General features: G+C 34.3%; 3 protein-coding genes across 4 annotated transcripts; 2 read left to right on the forward strand and 1 right to left on the reverse strand.

Annotated features, from left to right (window-relative positions):
• The first annotated feature begins 2507 nt into the window (after window positions 1-2507).
• On the forward strand, window positions 2508-5322 carry LOC110615129 (S-adenosylmethionine synthase 1). The gene is made up of 2 exons (XM_021756843.2): window positions 2508-2665; window positions 3831-5322. The coding sequence occupies exon 2, from the start codon at window positions 3840-3842 to the stop codon at window positions 5016-5018; it is 1179 nt and encodes a 392-aa protein (XP_021612535.1). The 5' UTR covers window positions 2508-2665; window positions 3831-3839; the 3' UTR covers window positions 5019-5322.
• A 2033-nt stretch (window positions 5323-7355) lies between these two features.
• LOC110616014 (squamosa promoter-binding-like protein 1) lies at window positions 7356-14144 on the reverse strand. The gene is made up of 11 exons (XM_021758311.2): window positions 12975-14144; window positions 12488-12669; window positions 12186-12331; window positions 11760-12098; window positions 11302-11376; window positions 11114-11221; window positions 10909-11026; window positions 10668-10809; window positions 10401-10551; window positions 8445-9062; window positions 7356-7978 (listed from the first exon to the last, which is right to left on the reverse strand). Exons 1-11 carry the CDS (start codon window positions 13586-13588, stop codon window positions 7535-7537), a joined length of 2937 nt encoding a protein of 978 aa, XP_021614003.1. The 5' UTR covers window positions 13589-14144; the 3' UTR covers window positions 7356-7534.
• A 5677-nt stretch (window positions 14145-19821) lies between these two features.
• Window positions 19822-24130, forward strand: LOC110615890 (pto-interacting protein 1). Of its 2 annotated transcripts, none has more exons than XM_021758085.2 (8): window positions 19822-20064; window positions 21024-21132; window positions 21385-21635; window positions 21734-21860; window positions 22219-22492; window positions 23051-23183; window positions 23287-23373; window positions 23658-24130. In XM_021758085.2, the coding sequence occupies exons 2-8, from the start codon at window positions 21048-21050 to the stop codon at window positions 23787-23789; spliced, it is 1089 nt and encodes a 362-aa protein (XP_021613777.1). In that variant the 5' UTR covers window positions 19822-20064; window positions 21024-21047; the 3' UTR covers window positions 23790-24130. The 2 variants fall into 2 exon arrangements, with proteins under 2 accessions (XP_021613777.1, XP_043813023.1); XM_043957088.1 differs by having other exon boundaries at window positions 19832-20064; window positions 21382-21635.
• Window positions 24131-24706: the final 576 nt, after the last annotated feature.

Consider the following 24706-nt stretch of genomic DNA (forward strand, 5'->3'; position numbering starts at 1 on the left):
TATTTTATTTACAAGAACGAAGGTATATTAATCATAGAGTACATGATTCCATTGCGAGGCACTTGTCACTGAATTTATTTTGTGCACAGATCATGAGTTGAAAAGTACGAGTTCATTAATGCATGCTGATGCTGCTCCACCTCCTCCCGTATATTTTATGAATTAATTGCATTTGTTTTCCCACTCACCAATCCCCACTTGTGGATCCTTGTGTTTCTCTTTATCTGTTTCTACATTTAATTTTTACGACCTTAAAATGTTACTATTCTCTGTCTTGCCATACAGGAAGGTAATAATCTATGTGGAGATGAAATTTTAATTTTAATTTTAAGTTAATATTAGTAATTATCTCGTCTAATATAATAAATTAATAGTTGTTTAGTGTTTATCATTAACATTTCAAAACCTTTTTAGTACTATATTAAAAAATATAATTTATTTAATCTAACTTAATTCATATGTATATATATTATTATATAAAACTTGCCTAATTGGAAAAAAAAAAGAAACGTGATTTAATTTTTGATAAAAGGTAAACATTAGAACAGACGTTTCAGTTATAATGTGAGGGAGAAGTCATCCCACCAACCATGTTCAACAGACACGTGTCAGTTTACCCAAGCTTTTAGGAAATCCTTGTTGGTCTTTTCGTACCTTTCCCAAGTCCCAACTGCCCCACTTCCGTAGTTGTTGCCACGTCATTTCGTGCCTATTGTCTTCTCTTCTCTGATAGGCAGGCTTTTGGCTTAGCTTCTCCCTTAAATATGTCATCATTATTTAGTAATCTTTTTATATTTCATTTGGGCTATGTGGTTGGTGGCCAAACTTAGATCACCGTCTGATTTTGACCCGTAAACTCCACAAATGGAGTGGTTTAACTCTCAAGTCTCGACTCAACCAACCCCTTTCTCATTTCTTAATAATTAAATATTATTTCCTATATATTTTTTTAGATATATTTTATTTGTTAACTTATAAATCTATTGCTATTTAATAACATAATTTATTTATTTTATTTTAATGGGTGTGTATTGGGAAAATTTTAAATAAAATTTATTTTTAATTATATTTCTTAATTGCGTGATGGCTTATTACATGTACTAAAAATTGATTAGATTGGACAAAATATATAGGAAAGTCAACTTATGTGGAGATTGAGCAGCTGAATTTGTTTGAATTATTTCTGGTTGCTCGTGAATCTGCATGTCCTGACCTGTAGACTTTTTCCTCTGAAATTATTCTTTGACCTCTCCATCATTCCTTTAAGTCCTCTTATTCTGCTTTTTCAGACTCCGTATAGCTCCTTGATTGTTCTTCTCTTCTGATACCACAAATATAATAAAAATAAATAAATAAACATATATAAATCCCGATTAAGATTACTAAACCATTTCAAACCTCACATTAATTGTCTTACCAACTTCTTCTCTCTCTGGAGGTAGGTTAGAGAAAGCTACCGCAATCTTCCCTTAGAAATATTATATATGTATATATATCAAATCATCGTTATATATGAAATAAGATGATCCTTCAGATCTCAGTAAGTGAATTTATTTACTATTAAGAAATTTTATCATAATTATAATGATTTTAATTTGAATTTAATAATTATAATTTATGTACACATTTATTTTAAAAAAGAAGATTTATTTAATAAAAAAAATAACTGTCGACAACCTTACAGTTGCCTTAATAAGAGAGGAGAGGGAGAAGGGGAAGATAAGCACTGTAGTGTCGGCGGCTGCCTAATATATCAAAAATATCCATATCAACTCCAAAATAAGACAAGGACAGCTTTGTACTTTCCATTTGTGCTTCAAATTATTAATTGATGCAGCCCGTTTAACAATTGCATAATGTGGTTTATACTTTTTTTTTATATATATAAATTCATCTTTATTTATTTATTTTTTTACCATGTACACAGTATTTTAAGTCTTAATGGCAAAACAGGAAGAGCAAAAATCAATTCTAGAATATCAGATATATGCTGTAATTACTATTTAGTTTAATTATTGATCTTTATTTTTATTTAATTATTTAAATCATTTTCGCAACATTGAATTTGTGTGTTTTTAATATTTTCATATAATATTTTATACTATTTATTAATATAATACGAAAATAAATTAAAATAAATTATAAACTTGCATTTGAAAATAAAATTTACGATAATCAATTTTATTAATAAAAAGAAAATTCAAACACGGTAAATTTAAACTTTTTCTCTAAATTTACTCTCTCGCGTTATTTTTTTAATTTAAAGAAACATAAATAAAAAAAAAATTTATATTTTTCTTTTCTTCCATTTTCCTCTCGCCTCTAAAAAAAAAAAAGTGAACCCGTCCTCTTATTTTTATTATTTATTTTCCTTCCTCGTTACTTTCCTCGCGTCCAAACACATGTCTATATCTCCTTCCTGCCAACCCCAACCAAATTCATGCCTTAAAATTCTGCATCCAACCGCTATAATTTGTCACCAAATCAATTACCAACCCTCAGATGCAGAACCTCTAATAAATAAAAAGATATTAACCGCCCCAACCGGTTACTGGTTTGGAGTCCCCATGGAGTTTGGTCTATAAATAGCGGTTGTCAAAGGGCGAGAATCATCAAGCCGTTCGGATCACCGCTTCTTTTGGGGTCTGGTTAGAGAGACGCAAAGGTCTAGATCTCTGACTCCATGTACCTTCTGCTAGTCTGTATCTGTAGTCTTCCTATCAATTATATGCCATTTTCCTGTTTTCTTTCTATGTTCTTGCTTATTTTGCTGTTCTCAATTGCTTCTGGTTTTGTTCCCCGTGGTGTTTATAGTTTTAACGAGCTTTTATTTGAGCATGTCTTGACTTAAATGCCTACAGATCTGGCTGGTTATAGCCTTTTTCAGTCAGTTTCATGAACGTGTTTAGGTCTGATATTGGCTTGTGTGATATTAGAGCTTTTAGTTACTTGTATTGGGAGATTTGAAGATCTACGAGAATTTAAAATTTTGAAGTCTTATGCTTGACATTGGAGCACTATTTGTAGAAGTTATTCTCAATGTGACGTGTTAGGATGCTAGGAGTCATTTATGGTGTCTAATAGTCGGAATTTACCTGTGTTCTATACGTTTTTCAGTAGGTTACAGCAGATCTGATGATATTTTCCAGTTTGATGGTTGTGTTTTTATTTATTTATTTATTTTTGCACATTGGATGGGGCTATGTAGATAGCATATAATCACAACCATTACGTCAGTCTGGTGTAGATCTAGTGGGTGTTCATTTGTATTTCTCAATTATGGGACTCGTAATTTAGTCCTTTCTGAGACGCAGCTAGAAATTAGTACTTTCTCCTTGAGTAATTTAGACGTGTCTGTAGGACATTTATGTTGTTCAAAAATAACATGTAGTTGAGTTTCTGATGAGAATTCTATTACGGACATGCTATTTCCATGGCATGGATGGCTAAATCAACACTGTCGCGTCAATTGAAGTGGATGTGGGTGTCCATGCAGTGAAAATATCAGTATCCAGTCCATTATTGAGTTCTAGATCTGTTCTGATTTTATATTCTTCTAGTGCTATGAGAATCTAATTGGTCGTTGTTCCTTCAATGATTCATTAATTGGTCCTCTGGGATGGCAGACTTTGAAGATATCGAAAAACAATTATCCTGTGAAAAGATTCTCCCCTTTTGTTCACTGTTCTCATATAGTTCGAAGATATTTATCTTGCAAATATGTTTGCTTTTATTCTCTGCTATATTCTTATAAATCTCAGCAAGCTTAGATTTGACGGGTTGCTTTTCATCATTATTATTAAGGTGTATTCTGCCTTTGTGTTATGCAGCTCAAGTAAATGGAGACTTTTCTGTTCACCTCTGAATCTGTGAACGAGGGCCACCCCGACAAACTCTGTGACCAGATCTCTGATGCGGTGCTAGATGCTTGTCTTGAGCAGGATCCTGACAGCAAGGTTGCCTGTGAAACATGCACCAAGACCAACATGGTCATGGTCTTTGGAGAGATTACCACCAAGGCCAAGGTTGATTATGAGAAGATAGTTCGTGACACATGTCGCAACATTGGATTTGTCTCAGATGATGTTGGTCTTGATGCTGACAAATGCAAGGTCCTAGTTAACATTGAGCAGCAGAGCCCTGATATTGCTCAGGGTGTCCATGGCCATTTCACCAAGCGTCCAGAAGAGATTGGTGCTGGTGACCAGGGCCATATGTTTGGTTATGCCACTGATGAGACGCCGGAGTATATGCCATTGAGCCATGTCCTGGCCACCAAGCTTGGAGCTCGCCTTACTGAGGTTAGGAAGAATGGCACCTGCCCATGGCTAAGACCTGATGGAAAGACTCAGGTAACTGTCGAGTACTACAATGACAATGGTGCAATGGTCCCAGTCCGTGTACACACTGTCCTCATCTCCACCCAGCACGATGAGACTGTCACAAATGATGAGATTGCCGCTGACCTCAAGGAACATGTCATCAAAGCTGTCATCCCTGAGAAGTACCTTGATGAGAAGACCATCTTCCACCTTAACCCATCTGGTCGTTTTGTCATTGGTGGTCCTCACGGTGATGCAGGACTAACTGGACGCAAGATCATTATTGACACCTATGGTGGCTGGGGGGCCCATGGTGGTGGTGCCTTTTCAGGAAAGGACCCAACCAAGGTGGACAGGAGCGGTGCTTATATTGTTAGGCAGGCAGCCAAGAGTATTGTAGCAAATGGTCTTGCTCGCCGGTGTATCGTGCAGGTTTCCTATGCCATTGGTGTTCCTGAGCCTTTGTCTGTCTTTGTGGACACCTATGGAACAGGAAAGATTCCTGACAAGGAGATTCTCAAGATTGTGAAAGAGAATTTTGACTTTAGACCTGGAATGATGACCATCAACCTAGACCTGAAGAGAGGAGGCAACAGGTTCTTGAAGACAGCTGCCTATGGACACTTTGGAAGAGATGACCCAGACTTCACCTGGGAGGTCGTCAAGCCCCTCAAGTGGGATAAGCCTCAGGCTTAAGTGTGATTTATCCTATCCCTGCTGTCGGTGCTTGCTTTGGCTGGTTGATGAATAAGTTGGCGTGTTTCTTACTGCTGCACTACAAATCTAAAAGTCTGCAATGGTCTAATCTAATACATAAAATGCCCTATTCAATTTTATTTCTTTTTTACCACGTTTCATTTACCAGTGTTGGTGCTATAAAAATGTAGGAGAATTTTGTTTAATTTGATTGCACTGGAAGTAATTGAGCTGTCTTGCAGCAGGGCAGCGGCAAAATGTACTAAGTAGTTATTTTGGCTAAACAAATTATTGTTTTTACTTCTCTGCGTAGCTCAAATATTGGCAGTGTGTTCATTGCGATTTAATTTTAGAGATGGATTCTTTTTTCGCTTCCTAATTTGGTTTCGTAATTTGGCATGTGGAAATGAAGTGGCTCTTTCTTTTGATACTATTGTTAAGCGCAAACTATTTGAGCTCCAAAATGAATGTGTAGGAGGCTATAACAGCCAACCAGATAATGCCTACAGCGACTTCAACGCACATGGAAGAGTCTGTTCCAGCTACCTTCACTTTAACCAGAGGCGAGAAAATTGACATGTTCTGATACTCTACTTGCGGGAAAGAAAAAGGGAAAGAGCCCAATTGATTATTTTCTTTTTTTTTGTTAACTGAAGTTCAGTCATTGTAACACGAGACTAGTTGTATATCAATTAGAAAAGCAATTGTAATTAATTAGCACTGAGAGTACATCATAAAAGCAAAGCAATTTCAAATAAACTATTCCCTCTAATTGTCGACTTAAGCTTTCTCGCAGAGCGGGCGGATAGACACAGGTATCAAAGCTGCCAAACAAAATTGAAGCACCTCGTCATTAATTGTTGCGCACTAGACAAATCAGTACATGCAGGAGGTCAAATTATATTTTACAATTGGCTTCGACTAGGTTGATACCACTCAACTCTAAGAGAGTTGATGACTCTAGTACTAATCCATTGTTAAAACAATGAAAAGAAATTGAGAGCCTTTAGAAGAAACTTACAAGGCTTTTGAGTTACAGCGACACCAGTTCCCTGTAGAAGCCGTGGCATAAGAGGCGTGTGAAAAAGGCGTGTCTGGATTGAAGCAGCTAACACCTGATTGAAATGGACCACGGTCCACTTTGCCTACAGTTATATCTACACTGCAGCAAAACAGTGCCTGCCCGTCCCCATGAATGGCTTTGCGATGCATCAAATCCTCTGGACATTATTTGCCTATCTCTATATTTGAAAAAACCATTCGCTTGATGCTTGTAATAAATTCAACGTTTGTTAAGCTCAAAATGTAATCTCACAGCAGAATTCACTATCCTGCACTGGTTTCTTCCATGGCATATTGCCTCTGCATGCTATGTGATAATCTATAAAATATCATACTCTGTGATAGAATACGTGTTTATGGTCAGATCGTGTTTTAAATAGGTAAAGAAAATGGACTTCGATAAAAATCAAGCAGGCCAAATACGATCTAATATAATTAGAGATAAGTGTAAGTCCCGACTATAATTATATCCAAATGAATGACCTAATACAATGAATATATCCAAATTGATGGGTGCTGACCACAAAAAAAGAAAAGGGCACGCTGAGTTATTTATAGACTAAAACGAAAACATTAATCGGGTTAGATGAATATCATTACCAATGAGTAAAATACCAATAGGACCCTTGTGGGTCTGTAAGGAGATTGGGTACAGCGGTGGAATGTGCTCCAAGATACGGGTTAATTAAACCCTCTGTTCTATTCGGATTGAACTTTGGTATATTAGTTCAGACAAGAAAGGGCGACGGTTATTTAAAGGTTTATTTACATCTATTACAGTAATTGAATTTTGTGAAGACAAAATTATCATACGTATGAGCAGTTGACAAATGTCTGTGAGTTAGTTTTAAAAATTCCAGATTAGATGAAAAATTCCCGAGGAAGGGAGTAAAAGAGCTTAGAAAAAATTTATAAAAATAGATGAAAAGAAACAAAAGTTTCCCAATTTCTGTTTTAAAGCGAGCAGTGTTTCTCAATTTTTTCTATGCACTCATTGATTTGCATTCTTCCTTCCTATTAAAGAAGGTTCAAAACAAAATGATCCTTAAACAAATCAGTTTGAACAATTCTTTTAGTTTCTTTTAATCTTCTCTCTTTCAGGATGACGTTCTGTACTACTTTTATTCGTGCCATTCTTTATGATTGCCCAAGTGATCTTTTGAAACACTGTAATCAAAATATTCTGAAACAAAAATGAACAGCATTCACAGTTTCTAAACTACTCCTTTTTATCGTACCGTTTAGGATTACCCATCTATTATCATATCCCACGAGTTAAAATCACTGTTAAAATATTACACTAAACAGTTAATAAATACATGTCAATCACAGTACAGTACAGTACAGAATCTGAAACTTGTCTAAAGCAACGGTTACACGGGAAGAAATCTCGACTTTACAGTCTATAAGCGCACACCACCTATTATCCATCAAATTGGGATTTAGTGAGGACCTCAGCTTGTTCCATAGTCCAACAATTCCCACCTGAAGGGGCGGAAGACGTACACAACTTCAGGAGAACTCTTGAATAAAAGAGCCACACAAACACAAACTGCAGCAATGGCCACCATTGACAGCATTGCAGGCCTGTATAATAATGACCTGCCAGCCGTTCCATAATCCAGCTTTTGATGGCAAAGCTTGCAGGGTCGCTGAATGGGTCTCTTCGCTGTTTGTGCAATCTCAAAGCTGGTACTGACCTCTTCATTTTGCTTCTGCTTAGTGCTGCAGTCAGATAGAGCCTCAGGAATGTCAAGCACCACGTGTCCCACAGCTGATCTTTTGTTAATTTTCTTCTGTACCAAGTGGATGTACAGGTAGTGGCCTCGCAAACGAGCATAATCTTCAGGTGTGAAACCAGTGCTGTCACGGGCGCTCTTCCATGCTTCAATTCCCACCTGAACCAAACAGAAGCCCATCATTTATGTCCAAGGATGATGTAAAGGATTATAGATTCAATGCCATGATATATATTTCCGATGCAAGTTTTTCCAGTCTAAAAATCTATAAGTAAGACTCAAATTTTTTTATTTTTTATTTTTAAAAAAAAGAGGCTTCCATTGGCAGTTTAATGAAAGATGGTCAACATTGCAATTGGAGGGCCACCGCCTAGTATGAAAATATGAAATCCAGACGGAGACCACCCAAACAACCCCTCGCCCAACAAAAAATCTAGGCAGACCAAAATGTAATGTAGGTTCCCAACAGAAGATGCAAGCCAAAATATAACTATAAACACAATGGTCAAATTGAAAAGTGCACCAAATAAAAATGTAGTAGCTCCGGGTTTTGATATTAGAAAAATATAAAACTCCAGAGCAGTTTTTTCACACATTCAGAAATAAGATTTAGAAATAGAATTACCATTCCAGGATCATCAGTTAATACATCCAGTACATCTTCAGAACCATCTTTACCAGCTGCAATATGAAGAGGCGTCAAACCTGCAGGTCCTGTAGCATCTGGTCTAAACAAGCTGCTCTCATGGCTTCCACCAATCAGTAACTTGTTTTCAGGTACTGTTTTCTCAGGAGCATATCTTAAAAGAAGCTCCACTAGAGACCTAGAATTCTTCCGCACAGCTCGGTGAAGAAGACCCATTTCTGATAATGCAAGGTCTAGAGATGAGTGCTCTCCTGTACCAACAACACCTTTGAGCAGAATATTCAAGAGTTTTTTCACTACAGCGCACCATTCATGGTCCATCGAGAACTCCATGAGCCACTTGAACCGTTTTAAAGGAAAGAGGTCTGTGTAAGGATCCAAGTGGTCCAATCTAGACTTCAATTGACTTCTATGAAGAAGCCAACCTATTTCATGAATGAACTCCATAGCTTGATTTTTGGCTACCATTTTTCCACTTCCATCAGCATCTGTTTCAGCGAACTCCAACACACCCTCAAGCATACGGATATCTGAACAAACATCGTCCTCTGCAACTATAAAAGGAAAGTAGCTACTGCTGAAACCATGATCTTCAATCTGGATAAGGCAAAGATTAAACTAAGTTTACAGAATGGCATGTTTAAAAATGTATCCACACCTTATGAAACACAAATCCAGAAGGACAAGATCAGTAAACATTAGCATACCACAGTAACCACATGTGCAAAATAACAGAATCCGTTTGAGGATAGAGTTACTATGAAGCAAATAAAAAATAGTCAGCACTAGAGCATGTTAGAACATATATTTGAAGATGTGATGCTCTCTATGTGAATACTTAATAAACTAGACAAGGAAGTAAACAGGACTGCATCAGAGCAAGTTAATTTCTGTTTCTCACATTTGTTTACCATACAAAGAGAAACAACCAGAAGTTGGGAAGAACATAAGCCGTTTTCTGCATATTTTCCTTTCTTATACTAGTTCTACAGTGGAACCATTATTGCCCAAGTTCAGCTTCCATCATCTTCTTAATGATTAGTTTTTGATAACTTAAATGCAGAAAGGTATAAATAGCACCAACCAATAAATTGCAGAGGTAAATAATTGAGATTTGAAAAATTATCCATCTCAAGTATTGTGCAACATAGTTCAGACCACCCAGATAAAAAAGGAAATTTGGCTTAGCAAAGAGTAACTGGCAGACACTGCATATGGCTATTGTGCTTGCTCTGATATGATGTCACATGACATAGCAACATTTTTCTTTGTTATTGTTAAATTTGGGTCAGGCCTAACTCACCTCAAAAGCTAGCTCAAGGGGAGGAGTGTCTATGGCCCATACAAGGAGCACATTACCCCGTTCCACAACCGATGTGGGATTCAACACACCCCTCACGCCCAGAATTTTACTGGTGCGCGACATATTTATGGGAGGCCCAACATCGAACAGGGAGGCTCTGATACCATGTTAAATTTAGGCCAGGCCTAACTCTCCCTGTTGAGCTAGCTAATGTCATTTAACAGCCAATTCAAATTATTCATAGATCAGGTGGAGTCCCCTGCAAAATTTGAGTCCCTAAGGGCTGGTTCACCTACAATTAGATCTATTGACCGGAAACATATTAGTCAAGAAGCAAATACCGTCTTGAGCTAAGCCAGGCATATCAAACACACAATATTATATGTAATGACTTTTGAAATACCTGTGTTTGCAAATAACATTACCATCCACTTACTCCCACCTTAATACACACTGAGAGATGGTAAACATCCACACTCTCAATATATTACCCCAAAGAGTTGGTCAATGAAAATAATGAAATACCAAAAATTTATATCTGAAACTAGCATGTTATTGTTACCCATGCTAAATAGAAATGGACAACAAAAGAACAGGCCATGAGATGGGTAGCAAGCAAGAGGCCACAGCACCTCAATGAATCCTCTTCCAGATACCGTGGGAATAGAGCAAGAAAAGTTAACACACTGGAGTTCCTTGTGCCCCTTTAAGTTATCAACCCTGCCCATTAGTTCTTCAGTATCTTTCTGAAACATATACTTTCCTTCTACTGCACAAAGTAATCTGCAGCAAGTAAAGAAAAGAACATCACAGGCTTTTTATTAGATAATGGACTAAAGACAGATGATAACATGTAATCCAAAAATTTTCTTTACACAGAAATCAAAGGTAACAGCTACCTTGTAGTAGGCCGAGACAGGTTGATTCCTTTAATCACAAATTGAGCTTTTTCGGATGCAGATATTGCAATTGGTTTGACACTTAAAATTTGACTACAGTTGTTACTTTTGAGAGATAAGGATGTATCCACGACAACCTTACCTGCAGCCCCAAATGCCAAATATTACTTAGATAACTTTTGTTATTTATTCTAGCATGTCAATAACAATTAAATTACATGGGAAATCAAAAGTAACTGACCATTGCAAACAAATGCTACTTGATGCTGCACCTTAATATAGACCCATCCGGTTCGCCAGAAAGCATCATCTGATACATCTAGAAGCCTACCCAAACTGGAGCTAAGATTACAGCACAGCTACACAACAGGCAATCGAAGCGTTAGGCCACAAATGACCCTGTGACATTAAGAAAAAGAAATTCATAATACTGCTTGCAAGCTTACTTCCTCCCATGTGGCATCAGCTTGGCGAAGATAAATGGTCAGAATGACACAACCAGGTCTAATGTAGCTCTCAATGTCGGTGGGACTGTGAGACAGCCAGTCCAGAATCTAAAAGGGATTTCAGGTAATAATTATTTGAGATGAAGGAAATGTCAACCAACTGCAGTAATATATCAAATTTTAAGTACCTGGGCTCGCAGGGCAAGAGGAAAATCATTAGGCTCTTTACCAAAAAGTTTGAAAATAATTCGATCGGTACGACTCTGGAAAATTAGAAGGGGAAGTTCACTGTTAAATATTACACATTTAAGACAAAACTAAAATGCTAAGATTCTGGGAAAATTTCAAATAGTAAAATAGGTCAACAATATGCATTTAATATGACTATTAAAGCTGTCCACTTTCAGAAACAAAAGATGATCCCAAAGAGAAACTTTCATAGTCTCAATCCAATAATATAATTGTGTTCTCATCAAGAGAATAAAAATTTGGGATTATGTAACTATTCTTGAATATATCATCATCCCAATGTGAAAATGTTTTAGAGGGACCCAGGCTTACATTTTTTTTTACAAAGAAATGCTTCCCAGCATACTGATTCAGTTTGAAGGTAAACAGTACCAAGCATTCAATTAAAAAAAAATACCTGAGCATCTCCACTAGAACTTGAAGGTGACTGAGCAGATGCTGAATCTGAATTTCTACTTGTCTGCGGTGGACTTGATTGATGTGAATCTTGTTGTATCCATGAAGGACAATCAAGGGAGCTAGTCATCATGTTTGTAACAACTGGTGATCTCTCTATATCTTCAGCACCATCATCTGAGTCAACATATATGTCATTCAAATCAAAATTGTTCATCTTGACCTGTCCTACAGTGGTGTCTCGAACTTCTGAATAAGCTGGATAGTTGTTCAGAATGCTAGGTTTCACAGGAGAAGTTTGCATATTTGCACCATTAGCACCATGTGCATGTCCAACTTGCTGCAGCATCCCAGAAACAAGTGCTGTTAAATGTTGTTTTGCAGGCCTTGGAATAACCTAAAAATTTGAGAACAGAGTTGAGAGTACCTCTGAATTTCCATCATTCAGCAAGTCTCGTGATTCCTGCAAAAGCCCAGATATGTTTCTTCCTCCATGTTCAATAGTATGGCTTCCAAGGCTCTTTAATAAATGAGATAAAAGATCCTGGTCTGTCACCTGGTCTGACCTATTAGCTACAATTTGTGAAAAGACAGCATTTCTCCATCAAATATGCCTATCACACAAAGAAGATAATACTATGCATATGCTTGCAGGTTTTACCGTAGCAATTTAGAAAATCAAGGAAATATCTGAAAACATTCGTGCATGGAATTAAACCCTATACTTACAATGCATGTTAGAAAGTATTCTCAGGAGACTTATCAATAGATAACTAGTCGTCTGGTCATCATTCAATGAACTTCCATTACCAGCAGCTTCAGGATTTGTTTTCCTCCTCCTTTTGTTATGGCCAGCCAAACGTCTGCGGCAACTTCTCTTCCCTTCATCAAACTCTTGAAGGACATGAAACCTGCCAAGTATTTACCAAAATATGCAAAATCAATAATTTTAGGAGTATCTACAATATTAGGAGCAACCATAAGCCTCAGTAACACTTTTCAGGAAGCCATACACAAGGAGCCACAGCCTAGAAAAATATTTCTTTAAAAAAAATAAAAACTTACTCAATTATTTTCCGTTAAAAATATTTATCCCAATTTGGCATCACAATTATGTTCCATAGCATCATTGGAGTGTCAATATTCAAAATAAATGCATGTTTTCTCATGGTAGTAAATAACCAATATTCAAAGCAACCAGTAAATGAACGCATACCTACTACACTGCTGACAGAAACGCTGCATTACATTTCCCACAAGGGCCTTACTGGCCTTGGAATGCAGATCACAAACCTTATGCCGTCTATGATAATCCTTAGCATTGCTCAGATCAGCACCACAGTCCTCCACTTGACAAACTGCACGGCTCATGCTACCCCCAGCCAATTTGGTCTTCTTTCCGCTGTTTCCCTCCCAACTTCTGATCTCCCTTTGGGTAATTGGATAACCATGGCCACCAAGCTTCAAACTAAGGCTACCTACTTCTTCACCATTCAAATTATCATCTTCAATGACAATAACCCTTCTCCTTTTCTCTAATTCCCTCTTTCCTTGCTCAATTCCCAGATTTACTTCATCAGAGCATGAGGATGAACTATTAGACGAATTCCCATTCACAGGAATTCCTGTTGCAACAGGGAAAAATTGCCTACCCATTCCACCTGAGGGCACTGGATTCAAAGGGCTAGCAATGAAAAGGTCACCATCCCATTTCCAATCATTCAAATCCCACTCTAAACTTCTCTTTCCAACTGCCCGCATTTCTGTGGCACTCATGCCACAGAAATGATGAGCTTGAGCTTCACCTTCACCTCCAAATCTAGCCTCCATGGTTCAAGCTCAGATATCCAAAAGATCCAAATTCACAAATTGAACCAACAGTGATATAAAATCCCAGAAAATTAACACACTCCCCTACAAGATCAGAGCTTCAATTAAACACCAGAAAGTTGTAAATGAAAAAAAATCACCTAATCAGCTTCAGTTCTTCCCCAGAAGTCCAAAAACAGTACACACACACACCCATGGTTCCAATTAAGCGCAACCCACATGCCAGTACCCCTTAAATCACCTATATCCCCCCCTCCAAAATCCAGTGTATAAACTCCAAAAGCATTAAGCCCAAACTTTCCAGCCAGCTAAATTAACCACACACAATCTAAAACGAAAAAAATAAGAAAGCTATATAAGTAAGCACATAAATTACTTGGCCAGAAACTAATTAAATTAGAATCCAGCTGCGCAGAAGCAGATCGGTTATCCTGCCGGAAAGTACACGGCAACAAAGGCAACTTGGCCAATCGATCAGACGGTGGCGAGGCGATGATGTGAAGGAGTTTTGTTTATGGAAAATGAGTTGTGCTATGGTATAATATGGTACACAAAAATAATAATGTTAATCAACAATCTTTAGTCTTTAGTACTTTTTACCTTCGAAGAGAGGAGAGAGAAAGAGCGAGCGAGCGAGAGAGAGAGAGGGCAGAGTACAGTACACCCAACATCAAAATGGTGGGTCCGCTTTGCACACCGCGTGATTATCTCGCACTCACGATAAGAAAAAAAGAAAAAGATGCTTCGCTTTTCATTTTTTTATTTTTTTATAAAAAAAAGCATTAAAGTATGGATCACCATTTATATACACTCTTGCATATTTTAGAGTTTAAATAATTATTAAAATAAATTAAATAAACCATTTAATTTTTTAAATATGTCATAAGGGATTATATTATAAACTAATTTTAATCCAAATCTAAAATTTTCTAAGTTATAATTCTCATCAAATGTACTTATAGAAATGACTAATCTATACAGAAACTTTTCAAAATTAATTAATTTTTTTTGTAAATTAACGGACCAAAACTCGATCATTAGTATTCAAATTAGATTTATACCTGATTAATTTTTTATTTTGTAATTAATAATTTATATAAAATATATTTTCATTAATAACTTTTTAAAATTTTAATATTTCTATGTGATAAATGAAAATTTCATAAATATTAAATAAATGCTAAGTTATCATTTTTCTAATGGTTTAAAATGCTTTAGTTTTATAGCTTTAGTGTCTTTAACCTAATTTAATTATTTTGTTAATAATAATGTTTGTTTTCATATTTTCATTATATTTTCTTTTTATTTGATAATTATTTCGTCTCGAATACTCTAATCACAACTAAAACTAAATCTATATAGAAAAATCAGACCGTAGTTTCATCAAAGCATGTTACGCAGATTTATCCACTAATGCGTAATTTTTATTTTATATAAATAGATCGGACAGAGCAGATTCGAGCCTATAAAAAAAATTCAACTCAATTTACTTGATAAATCAGTGGAGTAACAGACTCCTATGCATTCGAGATCGTGTCCACACAGTGATATGAAATATCTTGAATATGTCAATTTGATTAATCTTATAAAGAAATATTTTAAATTTACCTTCTAGTATATCAAAGAACATCAATATCTTTATTATTTTACAATTTTTTTCAAAAAATTTTATTTCTGTAATATTTTACATAATATTTTATTTTATTGCTACCATCATGAGCTGGATGGATTTTGTAAATTTGAATTGTGTTTTTGCTATCGAGAAAGAGAAGATAGATATATTTATATTTAAGAATTCACTTTTTTTGTTTAATTTTTTCAGGGAAAATAATATAGAATTTAATGAAAGACATAAAGAAATATATACACAATATAGGAGAAATTATAAAAAATATTAGGGTGATTTTATTTATTTTTTATTTTTCTATTCATTTTGTGTTAAAATATTAATTTGTGATAATTTTTATATTAATATTTTTTATATTATTTAAAAATTATCATATTTTGATATAAATGAAAACACGTGGCAATGAAACCAAAGAATGCTTCTTTTTTTCTTTTTAATATAATATTTCGTCCTTTTTTCTTTATCTCGAGTCTCCATCGTCTTGTTTCTCTTGGTAGTTTCTGTCGAAGTAGAAAGTTGTGTGTATTACTTTACTCTCTCTCTCTCTATATTGGAAGGTGATTATCCAGTGCTTCGTCTGCTTTGATGGGTCCTTGTTATTTAATATTCTTTACTGGCATTGTCGTAATGGGAATTGATTGCCTACAAATGAGCTTATTATAAAGTAGTGCATAGTAATCCGGTAATCATCTTATCTTTTAATATTGGAAACTTTATTGTGAAATATTCCTTTCAATTTATGCACCAATTCCATTGAAATCAATAACATATTATTTTGACTAATTACTGACGGAATAATATTATAATAGAACAATTAAATTTTATTAAACAAAATAGACTCAATTTATAATAAAAATAAATTAAATATATAAGTTTTATTTTATTTTTTTTTCTGAGCAAGTTTTATTGATTTTTATTCAAATCTTTTTTCTTTTTTAATAAATAATTCAAAATTTCTTTTAAATTTAATTAAAATTTTAATTTTTTTAAATATAAAGTTTAAAAAATTAAAAATTTTCGAAAATAATTAAAAAAACAATTTAATTGAATTCTTCTTGATCAACATAACAAAATAATTTTTCGAAAACAAAAATGGTGAATTCTAATCAATAATTGACTTTGATCTCATTGTTATTTGTCCTGAGATGGGTCAAGCCGAACTGGTCACGGGGTATCTAAAATTATTGTGTTTTCATCAAGTTGCAAGGATATTTAATCCTCCACCACTTTTTTTTTTTTTCGGTTAACTTATGAATTATAATTCACTTTTATTTTTTTTTAAAATAATGTATTTAATAATTTTAATATATATTACTGAAAATAAAATTTACAAATGTTAATAATAATTTAATAATTAGGCTAAACAAAAATTTATTTCTGTAGTTGTGTTAATTATATTGCCAGGTAACTGTGTTGTGTGAGGCTTAACAAAACTCCAGTTTTAAGCTTCTGTCCTCAATTTATTCAATTGTTTTAGAATCATTCTGTCCCAGACAAGTTCAAGACAGTTCGTTTTGTGTTGGATTTATTGCTCTATTGTATCTCTTCATTTTTCCTTCACGTGATTTCTTCTAAAGCTTATCAATTATCATTGCTATACAAATTGGAATTTTATCAATGTCGATTGATTATGTGTTTTTTCCCTTTTTATTTACAAAAAAGAAAAAATATAAGTGTAAACTGGGTGTTGCATGGGTATGGGTTATGGGTAGGTAGTGGGCACATGAGGCCTCGAATCCTACCAATTTGGTGGAGATCTTTCTGCAATTCTCTCCAACCTGTCTATTATTGCTTACATATAACCACCCACATTTCTAACCAACGCATATATTCTCCACCACTCTTCTCTTCATTTATGTTTTAATCTTCATTTCAAATAGTGAGTTACGAGCCAATTATACTAAAGAAAATTTAATCTTATCATAAAAAAAATTATTTATTTAGTTTTCTACAATCTATCAATAGGTCAATTTTAAGTAATTAGTATCTCTGATAACTGTTGAGTCTTACACTCGCTTGGGCCGGATCAGGATTCACGAAAACAGATCAGGCGGTTTCGGCCTGGAATTGGAGCGTCCCTAGATATGTCTGCCCAGCGATTTTGACTTGGACTCCAACATGTATGGCGGGCCGGATCGTCCACGAGTCCGGACCCAATAAGAAGGAAGTCAGCCCGATAATGAGACATGAGAAGAAACAAGTAGATCCGTTCCTTCGCAGCTCTATTCGCATGCATGCTGAAGAAAATTAAATGGCTGCCTGATATAAGTAAAGTGGCTGACCACACTGTACATATATAAAAAAATTAATGATAAAGCACTTTTCCTGCACTTATAAAAATGGGTTTTTAGAATTTTTAATCAATCTAGATTTTGTGGGCATGAAATTATTAGTGTGCATTAGGACAAAACTTAGGCATATGATTGGTTTATTTCCGCTGGTGCCATTGCGAAGCTTCACATTGTAGACTCCAAAGGAAGTAGACAATTATATTAGGATGAAAATTTTATTTTGAGCTGCATTGACGTGGTCAGGCTGGCTGGAGGCTTCGACCAGTGCAGCTTCCAAGCAATTTTCAAGGTGTTGGTGTCTGGTTTGCTCATTGATGTGAAATTTCTGCGAGCAAATCAGACCAAGTTTTCCAAGTGAAAGAGATTTCTATGCACCCATTTAAATAAAAATTTATTAATTTAAATTTAATATTTACTATGATTTTTATTTATTTATAAGAAAATATATATGGGAAAGCAACAATATAAATGACAAATATTTGATTAAACGAAAATACATTCCACTTTGATTTTGGTTGATTCTAAAATTATATAAGATATATACTTTTTCCATTATTAATCTCTTTATGAATTTTTTTATTACTTATTTCATATAAATGTTGGTCATCCCAAAATAAATTTAAAACCTTTTTAAAGTTTAATTTTCAAGAGTTTAAAATTAATAAATTAATAAATTTATAAAATAATATTGTTATTGTTAAAAAACTGAAAAAAAACTTCCTTTTACAAAATTAAGAATCCAAATGCCACTCAAATATAGAAATTGAGGATTAAATAAGGAAAAACAAACAGACCCTTAACTCGAACGAGAGGAGCAGGACCCATTACCCAATCAGAACTGACCTGGTGGTGCCAAATTGGTTCAAAGTCGCGGGTCTTGTCAATCCACCATCTCGCCCCTTTTGGGCCGACAACCACCAATCAAGCAAAGCCGAATTATATATAAAGCTAAAATATTTTTTAATATTAAATTATAAAGTAGTTCAATTTTAAGTTTTGGTGTGTGGCGTTTGTTGTGATTTAATCCTCTCGCCTCTTTCTTTTCTTTAAATTTATTGTTTTTTTTTTCTTTTCCTATCTAAAACGATTTATATCAATTGATTATTAATAAAGAAAACTATATTATTATCCTTATAAAAAATTTTAAAAATATTCCGATCATCACTTATAATTTTTATATGATGGATATGTTTTACAATTTAATCAATTTACAGAATATGCGGACCTCTTTTAACATATTTATATCAGTAATTTTTGAATAGTTATTGTATTGAAAAATTTGATTTATAGTTATAAGTCAAATATTTTTATTTTTAATGAAAATAAAAATTTTTAGTTCTCGTATGAAATTTTTTCATAATTTTTATATTTTAATAGTTGTTTCTCGATCAATAGACAATAATCAAGAGGAGATCATTTGTTAATGTGGAAGAATTATGGGTCTATTTCTGTAGTTGATTTTTTTTTAAATTTTATTAATTATATTTTGTATGGTAATGTTGAATAGAGAATTACTAGTTATTATGAATTTTCGAAATCACAAGAACGACGTCAATATTAAAATTTTATTCGAATTTTATTTCGTAAAAGTTCTCTTTCGCAATTTTACTCGGGAGACTTTAATAATTTATGTTTGATAGATGAAAAAAAAAAGAGGAGTATTTTTGTTAAATTATCTTATGCAGGGATTTAGACAGGTACTTAATGAGCATTTTTGCTAAATTATCTTATGCAGAGATTTGATTTTGAATAATTATAAATTTTATTAGATTTTAAAATTGATATTTCTATTAAATGGATTCATCGGAATGCTACACTATTTGACTATAAAATATATCAGATATAATCGTCGCTCTGTTTAGAATGATATCCCTATTTATTTAATAGAATTTTATTAATATTATCAATAATTTTATTTTTTTTAAAAAATAGTCCAATTTTTAATATTAAATTTTTTTAAAAATTATTTTAAAATTAAACATTCTAAACAAGAGTCTATTATAATTTCTTTCAATCAAGATAGTTTAAACCATGAAATGTGATATACAATTGATCAAAACAAATATGAAACTTTTATTCTCTTAATTTTATAACATATATTTTGAAATTTATTATTTTTTCAAATTAATTTTAGTTGTTGATATTAAATTATTGAAATTAAAATTAATACAGAAATTACCTTGGAAAAATTAATAATACGGAAATTCATTGCAATCAACGCAGCGTAAATATGAAACGGCGAAGTCAAGTCTGGCTGGCACAGCCCACCATTAATAAAGAAAGAATAAAGAGAAAAAGGATTAATTCAGTAATTACTTGAATCCCTGTATTTTTAACTCAAATCAAACCCAATAAACACTTTAGCTTCAAGTCAAAATACTCCAATCTACCTAAAGCACGCCCGGGCCGATCACTCACCACGCCTTATCCTGCGCACCCTCGGCCGGCTTACACCGTTTCAGATCCGTCAAACTGAATCCAACCTCACACTCCCTCTCTGGACTGATTGAAGATAGTATCCAGTTCTTGTCTTTAACGTTACCTGCAATATTTTCTGTGTACGGATCGATCTCTTTGCTTCTTTTAATTATCAGTTATCTTCTTAATTTTTGGGTTTTGTTTATGTTTTGATTAACATTTAAGCAATCAATTTGATGACAATGTTTTACAGTTCCTTAATTTGTACTTGTTGTGCCTATGTAAGCTGCAAACTAAGTTGTGAACTTTGATTACTTTATTGATTATGTTGAGCTTAATTTCTGTGTTAATTTTTTCATCTCGATGGTAATGATTCGATGGGGTTATTGGATGGATGCACTGCATTTCTTGGTTACTATAAATTTTATGATATGATCCCTTAATTTTGGAATTCTGTTACTAGCAATTGCTGCATAGGTATGAAGCATCTTATTGTTATTTGCATATGTGATGGATTTTTCTAGGTATGAAACACTATAGCTGTTATTGGATTACCCAGTAGATACCTATTAAGCTTGTGCCTGGTGTTTAAAGCGTGGTAAAATAGCGGTGGGCCACCATAAACCCATTCTTGCTCTGATACCATTTGCAGGACTGGGTAAAATTTCCATCTCCAAAACCAAGCTCATCAGCATGAGCTCTGAATTATATTAGGATACAAAATCTGCAGTACCAATGGCAAAAACTTACTATCTTACCTTTTGGGCCAACTCTCGTTCAATAAGGTGTTATCTTTTGCTAGTGTCTGCAAATGGGTGTATTTTTTAACATGTGTGTTAATTTTGATGATAATATCCTTTATTGGTAGCAAGATTGCACATGCATGAAAAATTTTGTGGAGTGAAATGATTCATAAGGCTTGCTGCAACAAAATTTGGATAAGGCTTTCTTAAGATGAGTTCAGTATATATAGAATGGCTACTCATAAGCATCTCCTTTTAACTCTTGTATCTTCATTTTGTCTTCTTCTTTTTCCCCTTGAATTTTATGTGTCAATATTAACAAAGCTTATTTTGGTGTTGTTTAACTGATATTTTAGAGGTCCATTCTTAAAGTGTGAAGCATGAGCTGCTTTGGCTGTTGTGAAGATGATGACATGCATAAAGCTGCTGACAATGGTGGTCCATACCCTGTTAAAAGTTCAGCAGGTATCTTCTACTGAAACTGGACAGGTTTCATCCACATTGATATATTTCAGATAGTAATTTAATACATATATATGTCAATCCACACATTTAATTTGCTGGATTACTGCTTGGTATTAACAATAAGAAGCCTAATTTCATACATGCACATTTACAATTGATTTAAATGTCTTTATTGGCAGTTTTGATATTTTTGTTTCTATGCTTTTGTCATTGATTCTGTTGGTATAATCTGAATGCTATTTTGCCTAGCAGGAACTGTTGGAAGTTACAATGCATCAGAAGCAGCACCTAGGGGTGCTCAGGCTGTTAAAATCCAGCCTATTGAGGTCCCTTCTATTTCAGTGGACGAACTAAAGGAAGTTACAGATAACTTTGGGACAAATTCTCTGATTGGGGAGGGTTCATATGGACGAGTATATTATGGGGTTCTTAAAAGTGGGCAGGCTGCAGCAATCAAAAAATTAGATGCGAGCAAACAGCCTGACGATGAGTTCTTGGCCCAGGTATGGTTCAGAACTAAAATTGTTAGATCTAGCAATTAATTTTTATTTGTACTTTCAAGTTAATTTGTTAATTTTTTAAAAAACCCCTGAATTTACAGGTTTCAATGGTATCGAGGCTTAAGCATGAAAATTTTGTACAATTGCTTGGGTACTGCATTGATGGAGGTTCCCGTGTATTGGCATATGAATTTGCATCTAATGGATCTCTTCATGACATTCTTCATGGTATTTCTGATCTTGCTTCATTGTTTTTGTTACACAATGAAAGTTCAATTATATATTAAGTTGCTTCAGACATGTCCTGGTTGCAAATTTTTGCAACAATAGTCTTACCTAAAAGAAGGGAAAACCCATTTTAATATTTCAGCTTGTTGTTTGTGTGAAGTTTGAGATATGCCAAAACACTGATATAGATAAAAATATGTGCGGTTTAATCTGGGAGATGGGGACTATAGGGCAGACAGGCTTCAGCAATGCTTGTATGAAATTAAATTGCATTTTACTTATTTATTTTAGGTCCCTGTCATGAAATTGTGGTTGTGTTGTGTGCTTGATATTCAATAATCAATTCCTGTTGTTGCAGGAAGGAAAGGTGTTAAAGGAGCACAACCTGGCCCCGTCCTTTCATGGCAGCAGCGTGTGAAAATTGCAGTTGGGGCTGCAAAAGGACTTGAATACTTGCATGAAAAGGCTGATCCTCATATTATTCATCGAGACATTAAGTCCAGCAATGTTCTGATTTTCGATGATGATGTTGCAAAGATTGCAGATTTTGATTTGTCAAATCAAGCTCCTGATATGGCAGCACGGCTTCATTCAACTCGAGTTCTAGGAACATTTGGTTATCATGCTCCTGAGTAAGTTGTGGATGGATTTCATTTTTAATGATGTCAAACAATTAATGAGAAATGAAATCTAATGTGGGAGAAGATCCAATTCTGACAGTGTAATCTACTGTCAATTCAATGAACAAAGTCCAGATGCCGACGAGTCTATAAGGAAACTTGTGCAGGCACAAAACCAATTATCAAATAGAAAACCCTAACTCTTCCAAAAAAAAAAATCCTAAAAATATCCTATTTATATGATTCAAATAACGTACTAAAATCTCTAATTGGTGGTCACATCTGTTACATTTATGTCAAATCTGTTTTTTAGCACACCAAATACTGTTCTGGCTGTTGTAAATCTGCAGTTAGAAGGATAAGGGACTTGTCTAACCTTGAATCAAATATTTATCTCTTTCATTCAATGATTTGTTCTTGTGTTATATTTTGATCCTATAACAGAGTTGTGCACTATTTGAATGCTGAAACTTTTATTTTATTTTCTTTATTTATTTTCGAGAAGTGACTTTGTTATCTCACCTTAATCAAACTAAGCTAGACTCTTCATATGTCTATTTGCTTTTGCAGATATGCAATGACTGGACAGTTAAATGCAAAAAGTGATGTATACAGTTTTGGTGTTGTCCTGCTTGAGCTTCTGACTGGGCGAAAACCTGTTGACCATACGCTGCCTCGTGGACAGCAGAGTCTAGTGACATGGGTACTAGTCGCTTTTCGTTATTGGTTGTTTTCAGCTTTTGGAATGTAGGAATTGTTTCTTTCCTTTGATTCCCAACTGATAGTTGAGTTTTGAAATGTGTTAGGCTACACCAAAACTTAGTGAAGACAAGGTAAGGCAGTGTGTTGATGCAAGACTTCAAGGAGATTACCCACCCAAGGCAGTTGCAAAGGTTCGAACTTGCTCCTTTAAAATTTTTTTGGATCATTTGAAGCCTTTCTTTTATATATATATATATATATATATATATCTTAAATTGGCTCACCTGGAAACTAGTGCAACTTTTTGCATCTCTTCCATGTCATGAGAATTCATCTTTATAAAAAAGAGGTTACAAGCAAGCCATGTTGTTTGCCATATGATTCATGGGGTCCCTATTAAGTGGAAATCTCAACAGCAACATTTTTTGAATTGGTGCTGACTTCAAAGTTTTAACCCTCTTCATCTTCATTGCAGATGGCTGCTGTTGCTGCCTTGTGTGTGCAATATGAAGCAGACTTCCGGCCAAATATGAGCATTGTAGTTAAAGCTCTCCAGCCTCTCTTAAATGCCCGTCCAGGACCTGCTGGTGAAACACCAAGCATGTGATTCGGTTCTCTCTATACCGGCGAGCATACTCAAGTGTGCGTCCATGCAAGTATGTGAGACATAAAAAAGAATTGTTACAAAAATATTAGTAAATTATATGGACAGTTACTTTGCGCCCATTATTTGCTATGTATTTCATTTGTTCATAATGTGTGAGGCTGTTTTTACGAGTCATATTTTGTTGCTGCTGTCCCCCCTTTTTTTTTCCCCTTGAAATTTTCCTTGGAAGTTGTTAATCCCTTATTAGACGAGTGGCTTCGTGTCTATTATCTCCTACAGATGTGAATGATAATGATTTACCCATGCACTTGATTGAAATGAATTATTATTTGTTTAATGAACTTAAAATGCTTGACACTGCATAGATAGTATCATATTGCATTCAGTTGTGAAATCAGGAGATTGTTTCTTTTGATGGAGATGAAACTGGGAATTGGCAGCAGGGCGGACATATGACATTGAAACTGGTAGAGACTGGGAGTGTAAAGGAGTCAAATCTACACAAGTTCTATTGAGTTGATATTGAGAACAGTTTGAGCTTGACATCGTATTCATTTGGCTTAAAAAAAATATCGTGAAAATTTTTAATAATATATGGAAGCATATTAGATTTATACAATTTAGGTGAAATGTTACGCAAAAATATAATTCTTTAATCTTTCAGTAGATTTATTTTCCCTTTTTATCATAAAACGTTAATATCTAAAATCAATTAAAGAAATAAAGTTACCCATCTCATATTAATTCAAGACAACGCGATACCTGAAAGCAGGCCTGTTACATTTGGAATTTTGGTTCAACATCACTCTGAATCATATACGATTTTCATTATTTATTATTATTTTGATTAAAAAAATAACAAAATAAAATAAATAAAGAATCTGGTCAAATTGTTTTTAAGTATGCTATGGTTACAG

The sequence above is a fragment of the Manihot esculenta genome, chromosome 5 (assembly GCF_001659605.2).
Source record: "Manihot esculenta cultivar AM560-2 chromosome 5, M.esculenta_v8, whole genome shotgun sequence".
Classification (NCBI taxonomy): domain Eukaryota; kingdom Viridiplantae; phylum Streptophyta; class Magnoliopsida; order Malpighiales; family Euphorbiaceae; genus Manihot; species Manihot esculenta.